Consider the following 22,628-nt stretch of genomic DNA (forward strand, 5'->3'; position numbering starts at 1 on the left):
GCTCCAAGAATACAAATGAGATAAACTTTGTGAGGAGAAATCAGACTTTTTCATCAGACCAACTAATACACTTGAAAAAGCAGGGAGGGGCCTGAAGAAAGGGTTATGGCTTTAAGCACATATACTATCCTAGTAAAGTCAAAGCTCCTACTAACCTTAGGTTAACCAGGGTAACCACTCTTAAGTGTTTGCAGATTTAGGATTTTATTTTAAATTGCCAGGCTTTAAAACTGTTGAACACATTTTCTTTCCTTTTTTTTTTTTTTTTTTTTAACTTCGGTACATTTTAGTATGCATGTTCAGCTCTGACAAGGTTTTCTGATTGGTTTGAAGGTTAAGTGAAACAACCATTACCAAAATTTTTGTGTTGTTTGCTGCCTCTGCTTTTTAAAGTGATATTGTTTTTCACAGGATTTGCATTCTAAAATCTCTTTCAAACATGAACTATGCTGACAAAATAGGAGATAAATTAAAAAAAAATCCTCATTCTTATTTGTTTCAAATAGATTTAATTTTCATTTTTGTCAAATATGATATGCATGATATGAGGAAACAAGACTGCAGTTTTGTAAATCAGAGACTAATAAGGGTAAAAGGGGGATTTGTTTGTTTGGTGTTTTGTTGTTTTTTTAATTACCTGAAGGCATATTCTTAATTAGGCAAATCAAAATTCGTACAAACGTTAGTTAGAATAGTGAAAATGGTGAAGGTGCCATTGAAACAAAACAGAAAAATATAATTAAAAAAAAAAAGAAGAGAAAAAAAGAGAGGGTAAAAAAAAAAAAAGGCTTTTCACCACAGACAGACACATATCGTGCACTTGGCCTTTGATTTCGTTAATATTGTGGTAGTTGAACACACCCCAATTCAAAGATAAAAAGGAAAAAGAAAAACAAAACAAAGAAGGAGAAAGCAAGGTTTGCTTGGCAAAGCATCCAGTGTTTTTCGTGGGTTCTTACTTATATCAAAATACTGAAAAGTTTGCAAGTTACCATGAAAATAAACTTTTTTCTCCTTTGAGTATGCTAAAGCAGTAAATATCCCCTTCATATGCACTAGCACAGATAGTCTATATTGCTGATACTCTAGTTTAAAAAGCAAGTTTTTTCTAAAATCTTGTATAAGTAAATGCATGCAGCACTGCTGATTTCAATGGAGTAGACCACATATAAGACTAGAATTTGGCCCACAGCATTTAACATTTAAAAAAATGTATTACTAACAAACATGACTAAGTAGATTTAAAGAGCAGCTTCATGATTCTGCACAAGTGTTTTCTGAAATGGTCTAAAAGAAGGTCTAAAACTTACCACACAAGTCAGGTCTCTTGATACATCCACTAGTTGCTGTGCTACTTGCCAGTCCATTAAAGGCTGCTAAGCCATCAGAGCTGTAAGCTCTTAGGACTGACAACATGTTCATCGGCTTCTCCAGGACCTGTGGACTCTGAACTTGCTCAGGCTTCATCACTCCTTGTGCAGTTTCATGGGAGGATAGAAGATTCTGACTGTGCCACTGCTTTTCTGACGCTTGCGGCAGTGGCGATACGAGCCCTTGTGTTGGTTGTGAGGTGACTGCACTTTGTATGTTATCGCCTCCTTCACTGCTTTCTTTACTTAGGGCAGACAACTGCTTATTCATAATATCTGGTTCTGTGTCAATGTCCTCATCTTCAATGTTTTCTTCCTTGGAAGATTCCATATCCTCAGATGAAGCTATGTCAGAAAGGTCATCAGTAGCACTTTTATTTACAGAGTCAGAGAGCAGAATATTTGGGTCATCTTCAGATTGTGTTTTTATTTCAGACTCATTACTGGTGCAAGAATTTTGTGTTCCCGTGCCAATAACACCAGGGTAAACACCAAACTGCTTATAGAAGTCTGTTGTAAAATTACAAAAAGTGGATTCCATGTGGCTGGGCCAGGCAGTGTTCTTTTGCTCTCCCAGGGTCTCTTTATTTTGTCCTTGGGTCATTCTCTCAGAAGCTGAGTCCAGCTGGCTCAGCATGTTTGAAACTACAGCCTCCTTGCTGGACTGCACAGAAGAAGCGAGCAAGCTCACTTTATTAATCGCGGTCGAAGCTTCTCTAGATTGGTCTTTGTTGTTCCCTATAATGTTGTCTTTACGTTTAGCCTTGCCCAAGTGATTGGCCTGGAGGTGCAGAGCCATTAGTTCCATAGATGAAGTTGTGAAAGAACAAAATAAGCAGCCGTGCCAAGCGATATTGTCTTGCACAGTGACTGATGAACCAGGGAGCGAGGCTGCATCTGGCCTTACGGATAAGTCAAGAGGTTCGTATTGTGACTTTTCTGGTTTTCGCTGTGAGGACTTGCTGTTTGTCTTTTCCTCACCACCATCTGAGCCCAGAGCTTTTACTGAAAGTTGATCTGAGAGAGCTTTATCCTTCATTTCTTTTTCTTTCTTCAGAGAACTTAAGACAAAGCTGTCCATGAAAGCTTGCAAAGACCCTTGGAAGTTCACGCCATTCCCAACCATGTTCTGGTAAGCACGGCCAAGTTCAGAGAAGTGCGTTCCTTTGGAAGATATGTCTGAACCCTTCATATTTTCTGAAGGTACTTCAGATGACATGCCAGCTGCTTGTCCTTGCTGATCCCCAGAAGACAGCATTCCTGATGCCCACTGCTGCGAGACCATGCCACTTCGGAAATCGATAGCAGGAAGCCCCTTGAAGGCTCCTCTCAATATATCTGGTCTAATAAAGACAGAACTTTTACTTGGTGTCTCATCTTTGTGTTCTTGACTTGCAGTCTGCCCAGAGAGTGGTCCTGCTCCATTCTGTCGCTCCCGATGGTGCCGTTCCAAGTGGTATTTGAGGGAGGCAGACTGAGTACCAGCATAATCACAATGTGGACACTTGTAAGGCTTCTCACCTGTACATATAGATAATGAGAAAAATATAAAGAAAGAGAGTTAACTGTACTCTGGTATATAGATGAGTGAATAAAAAAAAAACCAACAAACATTAGCTGCTTGAAAACAAGAAGATCTTGGAGCTAATAATTCATTTTTTTAAAAAAGAAATGTGTTTAATTGAAGACTAATTCATAAACTGAATATTTCCAAAATGGGTTTCCAGAATGTGGGGCTATTCAGGGATGACATGGTATCTACACACAATTAGCCATCCTTTTCTTAATCTAACATGTAGAAAACTGTTGTAGAATTAAAAGCTATGATTATGAAAATGAAGCATAACAATTTCAACCACAGTAATCATTAAAAGTACAAGTTAAAAAAAAAAAGAGAGCAAAGAATGTAACAAATGGATGGTTGCAATATTTTGTGTATACAATTGCTCTAAAATTTGTTTAAATTATACACATGGAAACCATTTTTAAACCCAAAAATTTTATGGCACTGTTACGCAAGACTGAAATGAATGATTTAAGTCTTGCTCTGCAGTAAATCATGGATATAATTAGCAAATGGCATACTGCACAAGTAATTTATCATTATTTGGAGGGCACCATTCCAGAAGGATTCAAAGATCTGCAGACCTACTGCATTGTTTCTAAATAAAGAACTATAAATACAGATTCTATAAAATATTAATATCATTACACTACATTATGATTGCAGCATGTAAGAACATATAGTTAAAATAAAAAGTAGTCAATAAAATAAAAAAGAAATCGAATAATAAAAAAAGTACAAAATATATTTAGTTTCTGTATTTGAAATTAGCATTATCTACTGTTTTTTGCAGTCCTTTAAATTTGTACTAATGGCATTTCTAATGCTCAAGTAGTAAAATGTGCAATTAACCTACGAGAAACGCTTTTCTAGGATTAGCTTGAATAGAGCTTTAAACATGTAAGGTGATTTTAATGAATTAAAGATATATTTGAATCCCACACTAAACTTTTAGTGTTCTTCCTCTACTTTAAAAGAGGTAGAAGATATTACACACATAATAAATAGTCACATGCAATCATGAAGACATATCCAAAAAGAATGTACATCTAAGCAAATGAAAAACTAAATTTTTGCAGAGCACTTGTTACCAATGCAGAGTTCCTTTTAAAGGAAGAAGTACGGAAATCCTCTCTAAAAGTGACAAGAATCTGAAAGACCTACAAACTGTCAGTAGTTGCAATTATTTCTATGAGGGATCTCAACAAGAAGAATATTTTCTTTTCTCTATGTAGCTTTCTCCCTATGTGATCCAAAAGAGAAAGGCAAGCCTTGTCCAAATGGTATAATGGAAATAATTGTTTTGAAAACTTCCTCCACAGCAAAAATGTTATATAATGATATGTAGTTCACCAAACCAGCTGGAAAGTTACCCTTTTCCAAATAACCTCAAAATCTGCTTAAAACAAAACTGAAAGGCTTTCAAACTTTTATTATTTAAGCTAAAGGCTCAGTTGAAAGGCTGGTGAATACTTGGGAAGCTGCTCCCCTCACTGATCTCAGGAATTTACTGATGAGAGGCAACACCAGAACACTTATAGAACCATAGAATAGTTTGGGTTGGAAGGGACTTTAAAGATCATCAAGTTCCAAACCCCTGCCATGGGCAGGGACACCTTCCACCATTGAGGCTGCCCAAGTGACCACGTAGCACTGCGCTAGCAGGCTTACTGACCAGGAATCTGGCTGGATACTTGCTGCGATTCAGATTTGGCTGAAGTAAATTACAAGCAAGGGAAACTCTAAATTTATAATGTAATCCTAAAGCTAAATGGTGAGACATGAGAGCTTTACATCAACAACGTTAATCAACACTTTTAGGGGAGAAAAGTGCAACACCTCAAACAAGACGTGTTCAGCAGAGGAAGAATAATAATCATCATGGTTCATGCTTTAGGCCTGGGTTCACACAGCTTAATAGAAGAAATCAGATTCAAACATGTCAGTGCAACTTCTGAGGCTTCCACAGTCATGTCATTAAGTTCTGGTGCTCCACCAACAACAAGTAGGGGCTGCATTTCAGTGACAGCTGTGCAAAAACAAACAATTCCTACTGATGTGCAAGAATCCTTACACTGAGATGGATCACACCTGCCTGGGCTTCCCTGGTCTCGGGTGGGAGCCTGAGCACACCCACTCACCCACCGCAGAGGTGCAGGGCCAGGACAAGGGCACAGAGGACACTGGCTGTCTATTTGTTTGCATTTCTGCAGGGCTGTTGGGGAAGGTGCAAACTCCATCAGCTGTGCTGCCAGACAGAATGTGGACAAATATTAATGCTGCTTTTACAGCTGGTAAAAACTGCTATATTTTTGGGCTGTTTTCTGTTATTCTGATGTTTGTCCCACCAGTCACTAGTGAACTCTGACACAACTGGTGAAAAACAAGTACCAGACGCTGTAAGGTTAAAAACTCTCATTTTTGAGTTTTCACTCCTCTTAATTGAAAAGCTCTTCCTCAGCATCCCCAATGCCTTTACGGAAATCTTTAACACAATTATATTGGGCATTTCCTTTCATTCTAATGATAGTTCAGTGTGTGTTTGCATTGCACATCAAGTGACATCATTAAAAAAAGTGTCCCAGCATTGCAGACACTATGGTTACTGCTTCTGCAGGAAGGAAAAGTTTTCAATATAGGCTGCACTGGTCCTGATCAAAACCTGCTGCGCAAAGAAGTAAGTAGCTGTAAAAATGGGTAAAGTGAGTTAAAATATGCTAACTAGATGAAATAATAGTAATATTTTGTACTTCTAAAGTACCTTCAGTCTAAAGCACCAGGCATACTTTTATTCTTAATTACTAAGCCTTGAAGTCAATACATTTTCTGCTTGAAGGTCGCTCCACTGAGCGAGCTTCCTTTCAGCAGAGGAGATCTGGACACAGCTCACCACCAACACCATAAGCATTGGACTGAGAGAAGACACTGACTGAGACAGCATGATAAAAAGTTCAAATCTCTCCCAGCCTTGGTACACTGTCTCTGTGGTGCTCCCACCTCTTGCATGGCTAGAAATAAGATCTAAAGCTGAAGGTCTGAAACTGGACTCAACATGTAGCAACACACTGTGCCACCTTTACAATACAGGACTGGCCAAAAAACATTATTCAAAGGGAGCTGTTCAAAACCTCTCTCCTCTCTTTTAGATCCAAATATTGGCAGTGATTAGTTTACTTCAAAGCAATATTAACTGCTTCCATTTCAAGGGCAGGCAGTAGGAGAAGGAAGTAGGACGGAGTAAATCATCCTTGAATCTTTTAAATTTAGTGTGTCAGTATTTCCTAAATTCAGTAATTGTACAGATATTTAGATGCTATTTCATCCATCCAAATTAACAACCAGCTATGTCCTGTGTAAGTCCCTGTACAAATGACAAAACAGAGTTACAGGCTGCTGTGGGAAAAAGCCCAACCTAACCTCAACTAAACTAACCAAAATCCAAGCCAGTTTCAATGGAAAAGCCAAAGGATCTCTAATTTCCAGGATTCTGTCAGCAACTTGCAATAGTACATGTCCAAAAATACTATAGGGGACAAGAGAGGTAGGCTATGATTCTTGACAGAAGACTACCTGTTTGTATGTTTGTATCTCATACTTTGAGGAAGGTTTCAGAGAATAATCCTCATGTAATGACTACCCTGGTAATATTGCCAAGAGCAGTGTCTGGATGAGTTATTTAACACTTATTATCAGTCCACACAAATTAACATTGCCATGCAGGAGTGAGGGAACATGACTTTTTCAAAATAACTGTCTGCATTTCATATCCAAGAGTCATTTTTCATTGTTCAAAAAGGCGATGACCATCTTGATCTTGCTAATTCTCTGGCCCTGTTTGCATCCCTTTAAACCTTTTCACAATGGAGTAGAAAGAGAGAATATTCTAGTATGTACAATTTTTTTTAAATTTAAAATCTTATAGAGAATAACTTATCTGGGTAACATCATCATATTCTGATCTATCTACTGCCCTGGCTTACAAGACACAAGACATCTCACAAGAACTATATATCAGGATACAGTAAAACAATAAAAATTCAATGCTGATTGTAAAATCTGCACAAAAGCTTGGTAGATAACTGGAAACAGACACATTGCCCAGTAGAAACAGGTCTATTTGTATAGCAGGTTGTATAAACAACACAGAAGTATAATCTAGTCAAGCTATCACCACTCCTGCTCAGAACACAATCTGACCACACTAGTCATAGGAATTATGTGCTACAGGCTCTGCAAGGAGACCATAGCCAGACTATAAATAGATTTACAGATTTTAAGGCCAGAAGGGACAATTATGATCATCTAGTCTGATCTGCTGTACAACACAGGCCAAAGGCCCTCGCATGATAATTCCTGCATCAAATCATAACTATAATTTGAAACAAAACTTACTTGTTTTAGTTTAAACATATTCTGTTTCAACCACAGCAATGAACAAGAATCCAACATGCCTGCAGGTAAACTTCTTGACTGGTTAAGTACTTTCTCTACTTAAAATGTGTGTCTCATTTCCAGCTTGAATTCATCCAGAGTCTGCTTCCTACTACTGAATACTGCTACATTTTCCTCTGCCAGATTAAACGGATTTTTTAAATAAAAAAAAATCTATTCCCTAAGGAAGGTACTTGCAGACAGTAAATTAGTCACCTTTCACCTGCTCTCACTCTTGAGTGGAATACCCTTCCTAATTTTTCAATGTCCTTTTAAATTATGGGTGCCCACTAAAGCTTTGATGAAATTTCAACTCAATATTAATCTCACACAGTCCAAGACTGTGTTGACATCCATAGCTATAGCAATCAACTAACAGCTCATACTCTGTTGCTTCTTTACCATAATCCTAGGCCCAGTTCATCAACGCCCCTAGTATCTGTTCCTTTACATTCTGCTGATTTAAAATTCATATTGCTGAAAAAAGCCCACTTGACTAAGTGACTAATCAGTGCCTCCCCATGATTTTTAGCATCTTACCCTTTTTGTGCCATTGGTAAATTTTATCAACAGTGATTTTATATACTCTTCCAAATAATGAAATACTAAATAGATGGAGCTGAAAGCACTGCTGTGGAACTGCCAGTTTATGTGCCACTTCATCTCTGTATACTGGTTTTTTTCGGGGGCAGGGACTGTCACATAGAACAAGCTACTTACTTTCACAAAGAAAGTGAGAATTTGATAAAACTTACTTACATAAAATAAAAATGAACCAACTATGCTGCCAATTCTTAATTAGTTAACAAATTCATTTGGTGATTTTACCCAATACTTATGTCAGGATAGTCCATTTATAATTTCAAGGTCTTCATATTCTTTCTTTTTGGAAATAGCAGGATAGACAGATAGTTTTTTACTACTACAAATGCTCCGGAACTTGCTCCACGTTCCAAGACTTGTTTTTTTAAATGAACTTTAATGATTTGGAGAGCTCTTCAGCCAGGATTTTTAAGACTTTATCCAGTCTTATTCATTCTAAAAAAACATTAAATGTAGTGGGCTACAGCATAACAGCCTCATCAGTTAATGGCAGAATTGTATCATTGGAAAATACTTATAAAAACCATTATGCTTCTTTCTAAGAACAGAAGAGTATTTAGTCTTCTACACTATGGTTGGTAATTTTTCATCTATTCTTGTCCAGTATTAGCAAGATACAAATTGTTAAACCTGCCAGATCTACAGAATTTTACCTTGTTCTCCATAACCCTGATATCCACATGCATATTTTTATTATTGCTTTTAGTTCCCTTTATGAAATCTCTGTACTTCTTAAATATCTGTTTATATTTAGTGCTGTGGGATTCTCTATTCATTTTTCGGTACGGTGAGGGCTGGGCGTCAGTACAAGAACCCCAACACCTCGCTTTGGCAGCCAGCAATGGGGGTTTGACAGTCATTCAGAGACAATGAGAGTTGCAATTTGAGCATATACATTTCTAAACAAGCTACAGTTTTCTTTCATGCAAAGCAAATGAAATCAAACATCTTACAATTCCAGAGAATACTGCTTAATGAAAATATTGAAAACATTTTCCAGCATTTTTTATTTTACCATTGAAACAGTTATTGATAACCTATTTTATCCATTGTGCAGCAGATATTTTAGAAATGAATTGCTGTATGGTTTAATTAGTTCATTATTATGCCTATTCTTACACAGTAATTTCTTTTATCATTCTAATCATTCACTTCACACTTTTTAAACCAAATGGAATATCAAAGGTTCTGTAGGATTATTTTTGGATCCTGCACATGTTTTACCACACAATTAATCTGTTTGTCAGAAATACTAGTTAACTTCCTGTCTTTACCACTTTCCTTTACCAGTGGTTTTTCTCTGTTATATAAGATGAAACTACCCCTACTCTGTGAAAGGACAGACTTGTGATGCTTTTGACTCTGTTTATTAAAGATTTTTCAACTGTGCCCTAGGCATTACAATAAAATATTTTAATTTTTATAAAGTTTTATAATTGAATATTTTCCTTTATTTATATCTCATCTGCAATATTTATTTAGTCTCTTTACATGTCTTTACTTAGTTAAAACACAGAGAGATAAATACAGTTGTTACTTTGCAGGGAAGATTCAGTACATTAATATAAACTGTACACTAATTCCCCCAAAGCATATATATATGTTGTAAACCTGAAGACTTTTTACACAGCTGCTTATTGCTAAACAGTGCCTTGTCCAGAAGGGGACAATCTGTGTCTCTAATTGCTGTCACTGAAGCTGAGATTCATTATGTGACTTTCCCATTAAAATGTGAGCATTAATTTGTATAATGAAATATCACCCACTGCAGTGTTCATTAGCCATGCCCTACTGTATACTGCACATTGTTAGCTACCTAGAAACTGTAGTTAATTTCACTAATGGATATTTCCCTACTTAGTGTTTGGTAGGAAATTTATACTGTAACATTACCTCTTAAACTTTTAAGAAAATTTAAATTCAATCAATTATTTTCAACAAAAGTTTGGGATGTCATTAAGACAGGAGAAAAGGCATGCTGTACAACATTAACGATAGGAAATCTGGAGGAATCTAGAGAAATGAAAAGTCCTTTTAGTTCATCTTAGAAATATAAGAATAAAGGATGTTCAATACCAAAATTGTCTCCTCTTGGAGCACACATACCCATTTTCCTTAATTATTCATATTGCTCATCCCACTACAAGCGCCTTCAGACAATGGCAACAGGCAGTCTTTTTTAGGAAGAAAATGTGAGTTGAATTAATTTAAAACAGCACCATTTTTACTGTATTCCATCAGTTCATCTAAGCAAGTTTTAAAATTGGCTAGTCACATTTCCAAGGGAAAATGCAGTAACACTATTAAAGTATATAATAAATCTAATACGTTTAAGATGTGTGTCATACATATCGTAATATGCTCTCAGTCAATGGACACAACCCTGTCAAGTTTTTTCTTCCTATCCCTCTTTCTTAGGTTTCTTCTGTTTAGCACAACCCAAACCTTCTTTGGGGCTCTACTATGCTCGTGCACATTGTTCTTCTTTCCTTAATCAAGGCATTTAACTGTGCCAGTCAGACTGGGAATACACCTGAGCACCTAATGACCACACAAACCAAACTGGTCTATGTCTGCAGTAGCTTCTCAATGCTAATGCATGGTGCGGAGGTGCTAGAGCTACTCTGAAACTGTCCCCTACATAATGTGTTGCTTGTCAAAGGTAGAACATAAGACATTTTTTTATACACTGCTTCTGTGCAGTCCAAAGACCTCGGCATGCAAACTAAAAACTGCACCCATTGATTTGATTGGAGTGGGAATTGAGAATGCTCAAGAACATAAAGATGTTGCTCAGCTCCTTGAATGCAGGAACCTTAAACTGCTGCCACCAGAGGAGAAAAATGGAAACTCTGGAAGCATCTGCTTATGGCAGATGATGAGTCTGAGATGTTTAGATGGTTTTCTTTTTCACAAAGTATGAGTATCTCTTAACCTTCAGTGTTATAAACTTCTCAGCTCTATTATATATTATTTTATAATCAGGAAGCTAAATCACAAAAGGGCCAGTCTACCCACATGTCTACTATGCAGTAGGGGTGTATACACAGTATTTACCCTTATTTCTGCATCTCTTCACACAGTGAAGTTGTGTGAGTTGAGGTACGTAGCCCTGAAGAAACAGGACCGTACAGTCCATCATTATCCACTGGTCAACATAAAGAAGCCCTCTAGAAGGGCTACAAGAGTTCTGTCTGTCCTCTCTAAGCCCCAAGGCTCTGAAGCATGTTGCCCAGAGAATTGTTCCTCTCCTTTCTGAGCTGTACTAAGGAACTGTCTCATCCTTCAACTGTTTTTAGAGCAAGAAAGGAGAAACTGATTTCACATAATTATGCCCTTTTCTTGTTATCATATGGGAACACTCAGAAATCATATCTTACCATCTTCCCCTTAAAGCTCTTCCTGGCTGAATATCATTGAAATAGATAAGAAGAAAAATTTTCTACAATTATGTGTTGAAACTCGACTCAACATGCTAAATAAAACCTTGATTTTGTTTTCTTTTCTTTCAGAAGCTTATTATATGACAGGAATGGAGACTCAGTATGGTTAAGGTTGCAATCGCTAGATATCCCACAGAAAAAAGAAGCCACCCAGGCCTCTAACTAATTCTTCCAAAATAGAGCACAGCTTCCTTGTCTTATGGGGGATTAAACAGCTTCTCTAGCTTTTTTGGGCCAAGTGCCACAGAAGCACCCCCTGGATGGATCAGACATTGGGTCTTGCCTTGGCATGCGTACCACACCAACCTACTCATGTGCCTCCAAACACACAGATGTTCAGAGGAACCTGACTTCTGCTGAACTGCTTGAGCTCATCTCTAACAAACAGGTGCTGTGAGAACAAGAACAGTAATTGAGTTAATGTAGTGGAGAAACACAGTAAAGTGTTTTTTATCAGTCAGTTATATGATCCAGGAGTATAATAAAGGCAGTGTGACATAAAAGACAGGAAACTGTCCATGGTAAGTATAAGCTAACTGGTATTTGTTTAATAACTGGTATCTATTACATGATTTCCATTTACTGCAAAGCAACTTAATTTTTATTTAATAACTCTAGTAATTTGCCAATTTACATTTTTATAATATTTATTAGGATTATTTCCAATATGTAAAACATTGTTCTATTTAAACATACTCTTCTCATTATTTACTAATACTTTGTTCTCAACCTAATGGAAATTGATCTTTATCTATTTTTAAATGATAATGATTTTTAAATATATTGCAAATGTTGTTTCAACAGTCTGTATGATATTTTATTTTTTGTTGTTATTTTATACATGGTTTATTTTTTCTTGTTTTAATTTTGTTTAGTCAGTTTTAATACACAAGTTTTATAGACTATTTCCATTGCAATTAATTTACTTTCTATTAGATCTAAGCCACAAATACTGCCATCTTTAAAACAAGAACAAAAAGACCACTATATAATAAAGCAAAGGGGAGAGGTGGATATCCTCAGGTTATTTTAAAGAATTTTTCTTTGCATCTCCAAGAGTAGAAATGTCAACTGTTTAAAACTCATAGTTACAAGATTATTTTCCGATAAAACAACTACCATTTATTTACTTTTATTACATTAGGAAGCACATAGAACACATAAATAGGGTTTTCACAAAGTCCAACACACAGAAAAGAATATTCCTGCCCTGTAATCTAATCAGACAAAACTATCTTAGGGTGCCAAATTTTAAAATTCAGATCAAACCAGTGTGGTCTGATCTAGTCAAACTAGTCCACAGTCCAATGAAAGAAGAATAAAAATAAAATGAACAAACTTTTCCGTGTCAACAATGACCTGTTTTTCTTTAAATAATTCTCAGCCTTCATTTTCAATTTTTTAAAAATCAGGCCTCACATTTGCAAACCCAACATTAAGTATATTACACCTGTGCAAGCACATGGGAGAAACATGACTGCTTATTTTGAGAAGGGAGGAAAACGCTGCTTATCTGGTACTTTAGTGAAAGTGAAAGTGGAGTTTTTCAAGCTGGAGGTACAACTGGAAAGTACTTCTTCATGCAATTTATTTTACCTATCGATTAGAAAAGCAGCAGGAAAATTCTGAAATTAACTTTAAATGGTTTAAAATGAAAATGACTCCACAATTACAGTGCTCACTATGTTTCTTTCCAAAGAGTAGTCTCCTAAATGTCTAGTTTTGCATACTTTCTCAAAGCCTACCACAATACCTAAGTTTTGGAAGAAAACTGTATCATATTGGACACAAACTGAATAGATACCAACACAGTATGTCAGATTTTAATTATGGATAAAGTAAGTCTTCTTAAACATATACTGTGTCTCTACCCGAACTTTCCCATGCACATATGTACTTTTAAGCAAACGAGGTATTATAATTTAAATGGAGTGGTTATGGTTTACTAGTATGGAGAGCAGTCCACCCAAAGAGTGACATAAAGTGAGAATCTAGATCAGTAGTAAGTCTCTGTAGGGTAGAAATGCTGTGACTGTTACTAAAATAAAACATGGTAAGTTTAACTACTTACAGGTACTAAGTTGGGTGAGTTCTAGTGAAAATAAATAATAATTAAAAAAAAAGGCACATCCATGAAGCTGATGCATTCATATGAACAGTAAGAGATTAAAAATGAGCGTGCTAAATGGAACAAAAATAGTAACTCTGAGAAAAACATACAGAATCCCTAAGCAGATGCAAAGGAAGGCCTTTGAAGCAGTTAGTATAACTAAGTCTGAAACCAATAGGCTTATGCTATTGAAGGACAAGGGTAATTGAAGGAAACAGTTATGAAGCAGGGAATGAGACAGAAATAACCTCAACTGGGAAAAGATGATTCTATTAAAGTGGTCTTTATCCAACAACACATTTCTTGTGCTTTTATTTAAGACTGTCATATATCTTTCTCAAAAGACTTTCTCCAACTAATGAGTCCAAACTTACACTGGGAATTAAGGCTCCTAGCCACATATTACATTAATCCCCCCCACCACAGCATGTGTCGACAGCGCTCCGCTCACTTGTTCCTCTCACCTGTATGTATTCTCAAGTGGACCTTTAAGTGATGTGATGTTCTGAAAGTTTTTCCACAATATGGGCAGTCTTTCATGGCAGAACCAAGGCTCCTGTCTCTCAGTAAAGCTGGCTGCTGGACTCCTACAGATCTCCCAGCTTCTTCTCCAATGTCTGCAACACAAAAATGTTCTCACATCACTTCAGCACATGTCAGAAGTTGTTCTCGCTAAAACTGCTAACACAACACAAAGTTAAACATGTCAATACTACACCTGTCTATTTCATTCTTTAAATCTGACAGAATGCTGACAATTCCTGTATTTTCTTGTTATTGTCTTAAATTATTTCATCTTTCCTATCATCATTTTAAGCAGCATATGGTACCTTTATATTGAACTGAATTATACAAGAAAAGAAACAGCTGTGTCAGCAGCTGGTTTGATTTCTTCTTTTGCTTAGTTCCTATTAATTTAAAAAAAAAAAAAGAAAAAAGTTTGAGATTGTTGTTTTGCTGAATCTATTTAATTTATAAGTATTGTGAAAATCTGTATGCTTTTAAGAGGGAAAAAAGTTTGCATTAGTGCATTAAAACCTCCCAAAACAAGAGGATTGCATTGGCAGGGGTTCCAACAGCAGTGGTGATGACTACTCTGCAATAGTTCAGCACTGGAGCTACAATATACAACCTAGTGAGTGACCTAATATTATGGGAAAGACAATGGAAAAATTGGTCAGATGAGGAGAATTCCTTCTCCCTCTCACACGCAGCTCCTGAGTTTCCTCCTTCAGTGTTTATAGCTACACTTCCTCTTTGCATCGTAATGCAACGGGTAAGACTCCAGAACATCTCTCTCCAGGTGTAACGAAACAATCATTCTCAGCCTTCCTGCACAGGCTGCTATTATGCAAGCAGGCTAGGAACAAAATAACTTACAAAAGAATGACATAAAAATTGCAAAAATGTAGGGCATGTTAAGCAAGTCATTATTCAAACCACACAAGACTTACTTATCATCTTGCACTTAGAGGGTCACGTAATATTACATATACATATAAGTTCACAATTTCACCAAAAAGTACCATGGCAAATGTTGACATCCTGAACCACATTTACACTCCTGGCGTGCCACAGAGGTGCCATACACACCGAGACATCGTCAGACCCCTGTGCAAAAGCTGAGCTGTATGTGTTCTCTTGAGATGGAGAGTATATAGTAAAAATCTGCATGCAGAGTCTTGATTATTTCAGCCATGAACTACTGACTAAAAATGTCCTGCCTTTACCCATTTGACATGTAACTAAAGCTGTCAGGAAACATAGTGCAGTTTACATAGCATTGCCTTTTAAATGGAAGTGATGGGGCATAAGAAAGACTTAAACATTTTGGCTCAAACAAAAACTATTAACACAGTAGCAGAGACCCAAATACCCACATCTCTGGAAAAGGTAACACTAACAGGCATTCCATTATTTATTATAAAATGGTCCCTCTAAACTATTTCACTTAAAGCTGAAAGAAGGGGATGACACAGTGGTTAATATATATACATATATATATAAAAAAATGCTTATCTTAGTCATGCATGTAATCAAGTTATTGCTAATTTTCAAAAGGTAAAATCTGATAGTTTTCACATCAAATTCTTGTTTAATATTTTCTGATTGTTCTTAGACTGCAGAGTTGAAGCACAATATTTAACTTAGAAATCTAGTAACTGTCATTTTGAATTATTTACAAGTATGTAAAGTAACATACTGCAGGAGTTTATTTTGTCTTTATGAGTCCCGAAAAACATATATAGGTGCTAATTTACAATTCCAGGCTTCCGAAAGAGTTCAGATTCTCCCTTTTTTTTCTCCTTGAAAGTTGCATACAGTCATGTCTCAAGCTGCTTCAGGAAAAAATTAATTCCTGAGTGCAAAAAGATTTTTCTGAAGTGCAAAAACCAGAACACATGATGATAAACTGCAGGATTTTATTTTGGTTTTCAATAAATACTATACGAGCATTATAGATAAATATATAGATAAAGCTAACAAGCCACTCAGGAGGAATTTACCGAATAAGCCTACTAGTTATGTTTTGCTATATGTCACTCTAAATGATGGCCTGTTATCCATTTGCCTTTTATCTTTCTATCTAGAATATGTGTGGCCCAATAAAAAAGAATAAATTTGTAAGATAAACAGCTCGCTTTGCAGATTTAAGAGTCTAATTTTCACTTTACACAAAATTGAATTTTTTCAAGGCAGTGAGACGATGGAGTTTACTCTAGCACTAATCCCTCTGAAAAAGCAAACTGAAAACAACAATGAAGCAAAGAAAGATGTGGGTGGTCTGAAGAGTTTTCTTTTAGATTTAAGTAGACATACAGTAGATAGCTCCAAAGGCTTTGCTCCAACAGGGGCCTTACCTTGAAGAATTTTTCTTCCCACAGTGAAAGCATTCCTAAGACTTTAAAGCTGGGCTGAGGGGTTTTCTTTTGAATTCCTCTGCCTACAAAGCCCACCGAAGTGCTGGAGGCCATTGCTACCTGAATGAGCTGCTTTACATCTAAGTTCTTTTATTTCAAACAATGAAAAGATACATTCAAGGCTGCCGACTCTCCCCATCAAATGCTACCCCAAGCTTTGGCAAAATTTACCTATTTGTCAAGGCACTTAAGTTTAAAATGCATTTAAGTCTTACTGACTCTGCTACAACAGGGGGTTTTATATGGAGTCTCTTAAATCAAAAGGGAAAACAAAGGGGGGAAAAAAGTGACACAGAAAAAGAAGAGATAAGCAAGGAAAAAGTTAATAAGCAAACTAGTGAATACAGACTTTGCAAATAGCAGTGTAAGTGGGAAATAAAAAATCTTCAGCTCTACCAAGAGTTGTTTATTCTGACACCACTGATGTCCACCTTCTCCTACTACTGAGACCCCTTCCTAAGTAGAAACTGTTAGTTCTGTTTCTGTGCAAAACTGTACTAATGTTTTACAGAGCTGCAGAACTAGGATTAGCCCCAGCAAATTAATTTAATTTATGATTTACTCGGGATTTGAGCTATGGCTTTTGGGCTGCTCAATTCCCAGGATAAAAGATCAGGAAGGAAAGAGAGAAGTTACTTATCTTACAGCCATTGTGGTTCACTGAGTTATGTGGTCTACATGATATGCACTACATGCATGTGAGATTAGACTGCTTTTTCTTACTATCTACTTCCATTATAGGCAGGTCTGCATCTTGAATGTCTTCCTGCCCATCCTTACCTTTCCTGATTTGAGTGCAGGAAATAACAGAACAGAGTATAAAATATTGTATAGATGTATACACTAGATGTAAGGCTTCCAAGCTTTGTCTCTGAACTTTAGCTGAGCTTTCCTGTCACGTTCTCATGGGACAAATGCAAGTAAACAAAGTTCACTTGAGCATCCATATCAGAGAGTGGTGATTAGCTGCATAACCAAAGAGGCAATTTGGCCAAGTGTGAGCAAATATATTTGCCACATAGACTGAAACTGAAATTAAGCAATCCACAAGATCAGTATTTGAAGGCCTAGCCCTTCTTCAAACAGATGCCCACTTCTCAGGAGAGGGGGGACAAAAAGCCGGAAAAAGTACTGAGGTAGCTGGAAAGGAAATTTCCACAGAGTCAGATAATCCAAATAAACAATTTTGAGCCGGGAGCAGGTCAAAAGAAAGAAGCACACCAGTGAATCCTTATTTACACTAGGTATCTTACTAGGTATCAGAAATGGTCTACCCAGAAATGAGCTGCTGCCATGGCTAGCAGTGCCCTTGGCACACAGATGAAGATGCTACAGAGGCCCAATGCCAACTTCACTTGATATTTCTAGAACAGAGACGACAAACTTAGGTGTATAGTGAATCTGTGTACTCGAAGCAAAAGGTATCTAGTCAGTCATATGAAGAGCAAAAGAAAAAGAATTATTTGAAAATTCCATATATGTTCTGTACTACTGGTCTATCTGTCTGGGATGGGTCTGTAAACATGATTAGAAAAAAAAACATTCTAAAAAGAAACCTGTTTTCAGTTGTTTAGGTAACAGCACTGACTTCAGTCATGTTAGCAGCCAAACTTTCAAAGGAGCATCTACATGCATGTCCCATACATTTTACCAGAGTATTTATTTGCTGCGTGTACGTGAAAGTGCGGCAATTCACAAAGAGGTACTTTCATGTTCAAAGGAGCTAAATTGCAGTCCTCATGCAGACTAAATTATCGATGAAGTCAGTTGGAATTCATTGACACAAGGATTGCCAAATTAGCCAAAACCAGGCAGTCACATGGAAAAGGTAATCAACTCGCAGAATAGGTAATCACACTTATAAGTATGTGTTTGCGCTTGCACATTTTTCAGACATTTTTAAAGAACCCTTTGAAAATGTGGCCAGAAGCCTGTAAAGCTGCACATAATCCCAGGTTTTCATATATTTCTGAAATTCAAAATATTTGTAGTTCTTTAGAACTGCCTGTAATAGCTAAACAAAATATGGTGCAACAAGAAGTGGTAGTGACCACATTTATTTTTTTATGATCTATAAACCACCTTGATTAGCCCATTCTGTGGCAGGAAAAATTATATCCTGAACCTAATCTGAAGAAGGGTGTTAGAGGATATTCAATGTGTTAATCCTGTCACTGCTGCCACCTTTATGCAAGTATGCCTGGGCCTGACCACCTCATTCCCTGTGAAGTAGTACAGGATATGCAAAGTTTCTGGGAAAACATGCTTTACTTTCCTTGCCTGTTCCTTAGAAAAAAGCTTTAATAATACTGAAAATAGTGGAAAATAGGAATATAATTAGGGATATAATTAACCCTATTTTTCTAGCTACCTGAAGGAGCTTCAATGACTATGCTTCGACATAAATGAGAACAGAATCCGGCCCACTGCTCATAATTTGAAATTAGAATCCTATTAGCAGATGTCACTACACTTTTTTGCTAGTGAAGTTCATGGATTCAAATGAGAGAGACTAATATTACTAAGTATTGCAGTTATATTTTAGGCCTCCGGAAAGAGTTACTAATGTCTTAGGGCAGGAGCAACTTGCTGTCTCTATTGTTTCATCAAGGATTTAGGTTTTATAATGGCCATATATGGGAATCTTACACTGTTACTATGGATTGGCAGGGAATTTGTTTAAACAGAGAGCTATTTTAGAAGAGAATTGGAAAGGAGGCCTATTAGTGAGAAAGCAGCATTCACATTGTTTGTATTATTAGAAATAAAGATTATACTGAAGGTTCTGCTGGTAAATAAAAAGATACCACTTCTGACATCAGGCTTCCCACTTAGCACTCTGAACCAAGTAAATGCACAAAGTGCCCGGCCCCTGCTACTGATCACTGCATCTGCAGATTTTAATTTAAAATACAAGCTAAATTAAACAGAATTAAAATTCTCATAACCACTTATATAAGGTAAGACTTGCAACATTTATAAGTGCGCAAATGACAGTCATAGCCAATACCCTGGGCTTCAGAGGAGCTATCTAGGAGTTATTTGAAGCACAAGAGCAAGGGAGCCAAAATATTCTAAGCAATTTCTTAGTAACTGGTGGCTGGAGATGGGGGGGGGCAGCACACACACACCTTAAGCCCACACCTGGAGCACAGGACACACTTGGAGATAGGTAGTTTTCACACCCCATGGGTGCAAAACACTTTGAATGACAATACTGCATGTATGGAAATATTGATTGTGTCTTAACGCTTTTCACGGCGGCACGCATTCCGAGAAACCCGCAAGAGGCTGTATATATAAAGCACAAAGAGACATCAATAGACACTTAACCAAAATTAAGCTTTTGTTTATCATAAAATGTTTCTTATCCTCTTTTTCATTTCAATCAAATTCCCTACAGAGTTTTTGTTTTGGAGTTCTTAGCAGTCTTACTTTTCAAGTTATTCTAAAACTTTAAAACCTTTTAAGATAATCAAAGTTCCAACACAGTTTCTGAGTACAACATTTTAGCTGCCTGATTTGTTTGAAGAATTGTGTGACCAAAAGACACAGAAATCTGATGTAATACTTAAAACCCACGGTTGGTTACTTGCCATTAACTTACAGAGCTCAGTTTGGACTGAAAAATAAGCATACTGGAGAGAACATTTTTTGCATGAGACCTTGTTAACTGGATCTTTAAAAAAAAAAAAAAAAAAGGAGAAAAAAGACATCTTAAGCACCTTACAGTATCTTTCATTTAACAGTTGGCAGAAAGAAACTCCCAGATGAACATTGGCCTGTGTCCTTCTCTTTAACCAGCTGAGTGATCCAAGCTTTTAATAAAGCTGTTCCAATTATTGTAAAAGTCATCTAGTACCTTATAGCCACAAATATTGACAGTTTATTGCACAACACATTCATGACATTTGAAGGTCACGTCATACATAATACATACACTTTTATAAAAGTGTCTGGAACAAAGAGATACATGATCAGCAATTACATCTTACCATTTGAGAGTATGAGTTTGTACTTAAAGTGAAATATTACATGAAATGCAAATTTTTAATAAAACACAAAATAGTTCATTTTCTGTATTTATTGTTTTATTAATCAGCAATACTGAGTTCAGTTATACAAAATCAATGGAATGTGGTCCATGCACCAAGAAGATTACAGTTAAATATCATTATCCTGCAAACCTTCATACATGCATGGGAAAATAGTAAGCTCAAAACTTTAATCTTGCCACTGTATACCTCCCCAGCCCAACAGAAGTCAACGAAACACTTAGATTTGAATAAGGACCTTAGCACATTATTGAAATGTTAGTTTTGATAAGATTGAATCATAAAAAATTATAAAATGAAACTGAAAAGAGTGCTGCAGATTTTTTTTTAATATATGCACATATAGGCACACCAAAATTCTTCATTCTCTTCCAGTGCTCATTCTAAAATCACATGGACATGTGGTATATAATTCAAAAGTGTAAATTACAATTTATGCAGGCAGACCTGTGCACAGTCCTTCAGTGCTTTCAAAAAACGAATTCAGACATACACAGAGCATGGCCATGAGAATGCTTGTCTTTGGTTAAATAGTCTTCAGCTTTATGGTATAACCACTAGATCCTGGAACCTCCAACTAGCTAATGAGAGCTGAGCTTGCAGCAAATGACCACAATCACTACAGCATTCCTTCTAACACTGTTTTTGCTGGTTTGTTTCAAAATCCTGCTATGTTCATTCCTGAGCTCTTCGCATGAAACTCTTCCACTATCCAACTACTTCACTGGGTTTTCAGTAATGCTATTCCTGAATCAGGGCTGTGAAATCCCACATCCTTATTTTGACTGTACAGATCAAAGCACTTCACATCCCAAATCACTGAGTTTACCAGATGAGGTTCATGAAATTCCACTACACTTGTACAATCTTTCCACAGGAAAAGTGGATGCTTTAAAAGAGGATGTGCTTTGTCATTCATCAGAATGATGTGTCTGTTTGCTATTTTGGATGTAGCGCTAGATACTCTCAGTTTTGAGCTTCTGCTTGTTCTTGCTTTCTTCAGAAGTGCACATCTGAGCTGCCAGAACACCTTATTGTACTTCTCTGTCCAGAACATGTATTTTCATAAGCAAAGCAGATACTTACTCTTTGGATCAGGAATGCTGGGCTTAAATATGTACTCAAGGATGTTTCCTTGGTATTTTGCCAAAGTTGCCATCTATCCTCAAAGTTTACTCTGGTGTTCATTTATACTTCTGACAGCAGTGTTAGCTCCCAAACCTTCCATATGACATACTTTCCCTGGTTTTTTTTTTTTTTCCTTTTCTTAAAACAAGCTCAGAATATTCTGGATTTTTACCAAACATTCCTGTCACTTGTGGTCTGTGATTCTCATGTAAGCCTGTTTCACTAATTTTCTTACTCAAGCCCTTAACTCACCTGTGTTAGCTTTGATCCTGTCACCTAAATTCGAAATGGGCATTTGATTACTGACCAGAGAAGATGAGGTCTTTCCGCACTTCATACAGATTGTTTACTGCTTTTGGAGAAAATTCCAGTGGGGAATCTAAGTGGAGAAGCTATCCAACTGGACCATCTTTTGTATTTGTATGTGTTACTTGCAGGCAGGTGTTCAGGTACCAGATGGCCTTAAAGCCCATACTACTCAGGTTATAGCAGCTTCTACAGGCTGTCTGCATCATATTCCCATCTCTGAGATTTGCAGAGTGGCTACATGGAGCTTGATAAACACTTTTACCTAACATTGCTCTCCTGATGCCAAGGCTAGATCAGATATCCAATTTGGGAGAGTTGCCCTACAGTCCCTCTTTAATTAAGTACTCCTGATCTCCCACTCTTGGGATGGATTGCTACTGCTGATTAAGCTCCACAAGTAAGGATCTGTGGAGGCAATTTCATGAGGGACAAAATGAAGTTGCTAGCTAATCAACTAAAATAACTATTAACTGGACTTCTGTGAATGAATATATTGCCTTCTTCTTGCTTCCATGCTTACCCTGTTTCTTCCACATGTTAGCATCTCTATAGACCAAACAGGTAAGGTGTACTTCATTATAAGCTTGTTCCTAAAATAAATATGGAGCAAACAGAACCATTTGGTACAGAGTGGAGGCTACGCTGTGAAGAAAATTTAAGATGGTGCCAGTAAACTGTAGGAAAGATGGTGAAT

At 36.8% G+C, this 22,628-nt stretch overlaps 1 protein-coding gene across 9 annotated transcripts in view; it reads right to left on the reverse strand.

The window, feature by feature from the left end:
* ZNF536 (zinc finger protein 536) overlaps positions 1 to 22,628 on the reverse strand; it is a 347,702-nt gene that overhangs the window by 118,377 nt on the left and 206,697 nt on the right. For all 9 annotated transcript variants that reach the window (XM_030470187.1, XM_030470189.1, XM_030470184.1 and 6 more), the window contains 2 exons: positions 13,986 to 14,138; positions 1,311 to 2,891 (listed from right to left, as the gene is read on the reverse strand). In XM_030470187.1, the coding sequence (XP_030326047.1) occupies positions 1,311 to 2,891; positions 13,986 to 14,138 (1,734 nt within the window). The remainder of the gene's footprint in view (positions 1 to 1,310; positions 2,892 to 13,985; positions 14,139 to 22,628) is intronic.

The sequence above is a fragment of the Strigops habroptila genome, chromosome Z (genome assembly GCF_004027225.2).
Source record: "Strigops habroptila isolate Jane chromosome Z, bStrHab1.2.pri, whole genome shotgun sequence".
NCBI classification, from domain to species: domain Eukaryota; kingdom Metazoa; phylum Chordata; class Aves; order Psittaciformes; family Psittacidae; genus Strigops; species Strigops habroptila.